We start from the raw sequence: 6,658 nt of genomic DNA, 5'->3' as shown, positions 1-6,658 counted from the left end.
CTCATTTTATGGACATGACACATGACGATGAGTGTTTATGTAAATGTAACTACAGATACTGTTGAATGATATATATACAGTGTACTATATATGTGATACATAGTATATACAGATGTGTCGTATCAATCAAATTTGATACGGCACGAAATAGCCCTTTGATTTACAAGGCATCGTCAGCCTGTGATAAAAGATTCCACCCCAGTCCGGGGTACCACACATCTCCAACACGTTACATCATCCACTGCCATACCGTCTTACACGCTGTACCGAAGCCAGGCGGCCACACACAGGGAAAAGAAAACACCATTCGGAGAATACTGTATGGTCCCATTCGAATTTAGTGGTAAATTCACTCAGTGTTGAATTAATACTGTGAAGTCATATGCGCGCTAAAAAAAGTGTTAAAATCAGCTCTCAAAGTGTTAATTCAATACTCAAAGAGTGAACACCAAATGGATTGAGAACATAAACAGAATAGTATTGGATTAACACTGCATTTTTTTCTCTGTGTACTCTACAAACCCAGTTTCTACCCGCCGTCTTCAGATTTTACATGTCTGTTTCTGTGTAGCAGAGCAGATGCTCACAGAGTCTTTAACCTGTTCAGCTATCCAATCCAATAAACACTCACGCAAAATGAAATATTTTTTGTAAAAAAAGCACAAGATTTGTTTCTGGAACACACACTCTTGCACAATGATTTGTTTCAGGAACACTCTCAGTGGCGCGTAACCCATTATATTAGTCGGAAAACCTGCTGTCATTGCTTTGTAATACACTCCCAGCCACCATAACACTGTCACTGTGCCAGTTGTTAAAGATGTGAGTAGCAGGCCTGCATGGCCTTAGGCTCTCCGTGTTGCTTAGCACCGCATTTAGGCACATCCTATTTTAATCTTCAAAATGGCTGATAATGTCTACGGTATGGTGCGAGCGATTTTTATTTGCATGTTATCTAACACTGTGTGTTTAATTCCTAATGGGCTGAATGCAGACCGGACACAGAAGCGGAATGGGGGGAAAAAAGCACACCTTCCAAAAAGCTGCTTAAAATAGGGTCATTAATTACAACTTTTATTTTAAAGGATCCCTATTGTACACTGGCCTGGACTGGTAATCTGACAAATGATGGTTTCCAGGTGGGCCGACAGTTCTTCGGGGCCCACGCTGTCGTTGTTTTAACTGTTTTTGTGGACTAGCCCACAATGTACGGTAGAGGCAGAGAGAGTAGAGAGACTACTTAAAGAATCTCTGGTAGAGGGGTTGCCCAGGCCAGGCCATTTTTGGTCCAGTCCAGTCCAGATATAGCTTGTTATAGCCTATATTATATGGTCATCTTTTTTTTAATGAATCAAATATTTGTTTTAAATAAATCACAGGGGCTTAGGCACTTGTAGCGGTGTTGTACTGTTCTGAATGGAGATCTGACCTAGGACAGCCAGCAAACCACCATTCCAATCTGCTTGACTGCACTGCATAACCCGACAGCCCGCTATCCCCCTAGGGGGGGAACAGCTTGCACCCAGTGATACGTACCCGGGCATGCTATGCCTCAGGTCATTCCCATTGAGCAAGTGATACAGTATAGATTATCCTCAGTGAAGTTCAACAAAAGGCCCTGCCTGCCTTTATCTTTCTCTCAGGGGCGTCTCACAAGTACACACACCTGCACACAAACACACACACACTCAATGTGCATACATATACACGCACACACGCACACACACACATACGCACACGCACATGCACACACATACACACACAAACACACAAGCAAAGAACACCACCACAGACATTTTTAAACATACTGTACATTAAATTATATATAGGTATGTATATACACACACTCACACACATATATTATATTTATATTTATATTTACAGGGATCAATTTATACTGACCAACAAACCGGTAGGGTTTGATGGGTCAGTCAGCCCTATTTTCCCTAGTAGTTATGTTATGAAACAAGCAGCACAGAGCCCACCATCCAAAAGTTCTCCTGTTCAACCTGACTCCTTTGTCGCAAGCTGAGCGAGAACACCAACCAATGCCACACTGAAATCTGTAGCTCTCTTTCTATTCTCCGACTTTGATTAAAACACAAGTTGACAAGTAGTCAATAAAATAAACCTGCACTCTCTCCCTCTCTGCTGGAGACGATTCGTGTTCTGTGGGATTGCTTTGCCACAGCTGTTTGTTTTATATCTGTCCGCCACGAGGATATCCGTAGATTTTTTTCAAGGTTTTCCTACAGCCCCACCCCCACCCCCCCGCCTCCCAAACCAACCTTCTCGGCTCGCTGCATCGGAGATCAAGGCATTCAGGGACGTTTCTTCTACTCTGGCAGCTGCAGTTTGCATTTTATAAAGTGCCACGACAGATTGTTTTTCTTTACGAAAGACAAGAAAAAAAATGAACAAAACTATAAAAAAAGGACGAAATACATCGCCACTTGTTCTCTCACCTTCTCTCTCTGTTTCCTGCCTGTCATCATAATGTGCACACACACAGACACAAACGGACACGCACATTCACACAGACGCGCACCCATATGCCCATACACACCGACACATAGACACACATACACACACACACACACACACACACACACACACACACACACACACACACACACACACACACACACACACACACACACACACACACACACACACACTGGTGTGCTCATTCATTCAAACTGCAGAAATAAATCAAACCGGAATGCAGACATCCAACCAGATATAACAGCACTGACACAAAACGAAACACACACAAAATATGAACACACAAATATCCACTCACCTACACATACACAAACATACACTGCAGGTGAACCACACACACAGACACACACACACACACAGACACACGTCACACACACACACACACACACACACACACACACACACACACACACACACACACACACACACACACACACAGACACACACACACATACACACACCCACGTACACACACACAGGCTCATCATCACACACACACTCTCATGTTCATCTGGCCGAGCGTATGTTCTTGTACTGGCAGAGCAGCAGGTGCTTGAAGGTCTTCTTGAAGGTGGCGTTGCAGAGGGCGTAGCAGGCCGGGTTGATGGTGCTGTTGATGTAGCATAGCCAGTAGCCGATGGTCCAGACGGTGTTGGGGATGCAGCTGGCGCAGAAGGTGTTGATGAGCACCATGACGTTGTAGGGCGTCCATGTGGCCACAAAGGCCACCAGGATGGCCATGATGGTCCGCGTGACCTTCTTCTCGCGCGAGGGCATGCTCTTCTTCTTCTTCTTGGCCGGCGGCGCCTGCTTGGTCATCTTGACGATCTTGCGGGCCACGTGGTTCTGCTTGTCCACGCTGGCGGCGTCTCCTCCTCCTCCGCCGCCACCGCCGCCACTGGGCACGATCTCCACCGTGGCGTTGGACGGCGTGTAGCAGTCGCCCTTCGGGGACTTGGTGACGATCTTGATGCAGGTCAGCTTGGAGCCGCCCGACTTGGAGCGCTGCCGGGTGACGGGCTGGCTGCCGGATTCGGCGCCGGCGCCGCCTCCTCCTGCCCGTCCGCCGGTGCCGTCGCGGGACGTGGTGGCCGTGGCGGCGTCCTCTTCCTTCTGGTTGTGGGCTGTGGCCGCGCTCCCGGATGTGGAGTCGTTGGAGCTGTCTTTCTCCTCGCCGTCCCCGTGGATCCCGTTGTCCTTGGGCGCGTCGTCCGCCTCCGTCTCTCCGTCGCCAGCATTCCCAGAGGGCCCTTTACCGTTCTGGAGCTTCGTGCCATCGTGCTGGTTGGCCGTGTCCTCAGTGGACTGGCCCCGGTTGGGGTCCTCACTTCCACCACCACCACCACCACCACCTCCGCCGCCGCTGGTGGTGACATTGTTGTTGGTGGGCTTGGCCACGTGGCCTCGCACCTGGCTAGGCGACACAGCTGCCGCAGCCACCGCTGGGTTGGCGCCGGGCGGTTTGCGGGTGTCCTTCTTGACGCGGCTCTTGCTGGCCCTAGAGATCTGAAAGTAGAGCACGATCATGATGATGACGGGCAGGTAGAAGGCAGCGATGGCTGTGCCGAATGTCACCGCCGCATTGGAGAAGAACTGGATGTAGCACTCCTTGTCAGGCACCGTGCGTCCGCCAACGATGAACTGCCAAAACAAGATGGCGGGCGCCCACAGGATGAACGACAGCACCCAGGCGGCAGCAATCATCATGCCCGCCATCTTGGTGGTGCGCTTGATGGGGTAGCTTAAAGGCTTGGTCACGCAGAAGTAGCGGTCAAAGCTGATGATCAAGAGGTTCATGACGGACGCGTTGCTCACCACGTAGTCCAACGCCAGCCACAGGTCACATACCACAGGCCCCAGGGGCCAGTAGCCAATCACTATGTACACCGTGTACAAGTTCATGGAGCAAAGGCCAATGATCAGGTCGGCGCAGGCCAGGCTGAAGAGGAAGTAGTTGTTCACCGTCTGCAGGCTCCGGTTGACCTTGAATGGATAAAGGAAAGAAAAAAATTAGTGGCCCTGCCGTAGCCTAACCCGGCGACCCGGGTTCTCTCTCCCACTCACTTTCTGTCACCTCTCATGCTGTCCTGTCGAAATAATGGCAAAAATGCCCACACACATACATATACAGTACAGTATATAAGAAAATAAATTGTTACCCAAAGTCTGTATGACAACCATCTGGAAAAATGGAAGGCCATCTTGAATTTCAAATGGGTTGTTTACTTCCTATGGAAATGTCCAAGGTAATGTCTAAAATAAAGTATTTGTGCCAAGTTTGGAATTTCTATCAGTATTTGACTGTTTAGTAAAGATTTCTGCCCATGATGGCCAGAAAACAAACTGGTAGGATGAAAAGGATCCTCCCCCAAATGGTCATCCTTTGTTTTGAATGGATGAATTCATTTCATCCCACTACTCCAGTTATTCTGACATAATGGTCAACAAAGCAAGTTTGGTGGGCAGAAGAGGTGAGATACTGAAATATCAATCCCAGGTTCCAAAAATTAAACCCTTTCCGCTCTGAATCAACATCAGAATCAAAATGATTATCAATAAGTATTCAAGACAGGTAGACCAGTTGCTCAGTGAATTCATCTGGATATTGTAGCAGGGTTTTTGCTTCTGAACCACATTTTTGACACCTCTGGAAAATTGTCTCCTAATGTACTAAAAACAAGCTTATAAGAAGGGACCATTTTGTTTGTAAATTATTCTTTTCTAAATTATTTGTTATAAATTATTTCACCTCACTACTTCAGCTACATTATGGTTAGAAAGTATGTGTTTGTTTGTTACAAAACTTTTGAATTCAATAATTTCTCCAAACTGGTTCAGTGATTACAAATTATGGTTGGAAACAAAACTTTCTTTTATAACTTCAATGCACCATTTCAGTTATTACACATTATGGTCAGAACACTTTGATCGGGACTTGAGAATGCAAAAATAGTAATGCGGGACGAACCTTGATGGAGAGCATGACCAGGATGTTGCCGATGACTGTCACCAGGCTAAGGGAGCCGGCCACCAGCACGATGAACACCACCTCCACCGTCTTGTAGGGGCTGGCCGGCGTGTGGTCACCGGCCTCCGTGGAGTTGCCATCCGAAACGTTCCAATAGGAGGAGTTCCAGTAGGTGAAGTTGATCACATCCATCTCTGAGCCGGTGCCGGGGGCCGGAGGCCGGGGCCGTGGGCCGGTCTGCTCTATGCTTGCCTATAGGGATGGACGTGGCTCTCTTCTTCTGTCTGGACTGGACTGGAACCTCCTGTTTTCCTTTAAGGCCTTAAGACCTGTGAGGAAGAGAGAAGAAGAAAAAAATAGACTGAATTGAATAACCGGGTCACATGTCCATTCCATTCCATTTCATTACCGAGCGTAACCAGGGGGCCGCTGACAGTTTTCACTGAGGCCAGGAAAAGAGTAATCTGAAAGGGCCCCCTAGTCAATATATACAATGTAGTGGGGACCCCATTCGTGGCCCCCTATCTCCCTGGGACATGGACAACATACCCCTTTGTCCCCCGCACCTCCCCCCATCTGTTTGCGGGCCTGAGCGTAACATTACACTCAGAGTAGACCCTACATTCTTTTCCAGAGTGAACAAGGCACGAGGGCAAGTTAACTGGAGTAATGCATGTTGAGATACCTTGAGACAATTGCTGTTAATCAGAGCTGTATAAAGTACTGTAGAAGTAGAAGTACTCTAAGAGATGTAATTACAACACTAGTAGTACGATGTTACAAAGTTGAAACCATGGAATTACAACGCTAGTGGTATGATATGATATGGTTTCAACTTTGTGATACCATACTACTACTGTTGTAACTACATCTGTAAGAGCACTACTACTTCTACTTTATAAAACTCAGCTGTTAACGAATTTACAGGAAAGTGCGTCCAGAAATGTCAACACTGTACAATCATTCAATTTACTTAAATTTTCTCTCATGTGTTCTCTCACACAGCACTGATTTTCCCACCACTATACACAGTTTAATTTAAGTCTCAATCAACAGTCTCGGGTGCAGAACCAGGTGCTGTTGGCCCGGGAACACCTGGCTGATGATGGTCTGGTACCAACACCCTATGGAGCTACAGCACAGCAGAAACCCAGAGATGAAGGCATCACAAACACCCTGAGCTGT

The 6,658-nt window shown here is 47.3% G+C and overlaps 1 protein-coding gene across 1 annotated transcript; it reads right to left on the bottom strand.

The window, feature by feature from the left end:
• Window positions 1-3,012: 3,012 nt before the first annotated feature.
• On the bottom strand, window positions 3,013-5,677 carry chrm2a (cholinergic receptor, muscarinic 2a). The gene is made up of 2 exons (XM_063218011.1): window positions 5,474-5,677; window positions 3,013-4,488 (listed from the first exon to the last, which is right to left on the bottom strand). The coding sequence occupies exons 1-2, from the start codon at window positions 5,663-5,665 to the stop codon at window positions 3,013-3,015; spliced, it is 1,668 nt and encodes a 555-aa protein (XP_063074081.1). The 5' UTR covers window positions 5,666-5,677.
• Between the last annotated feature and the right edge of the window lie 981 nt (window positions 5,678-6,658).

The sequence above is a fragment of the Engraulis encrasicolus genome, chromosome 15 (assembly GCF_034702125.1).
Source record: "Engraulis encrasicolus isolate BLACKSEA-1 chromosome 15, IST_EnEncr_1.0, whole genome shotgun sequence".
Classification (NCBI taxonomy): domain Eukaryota; kingdom Metazoa; phylum Chordata; class Actinopteri; order Clupeiformes; family Engraulidae; genus Engraulis; species Engraulis encrasicolus.
The sequence above is the reverse complement of the archived record's forward strand: the minus strand, read 5'-3'. Positions and strand labels throughout refer to the sequence as shown.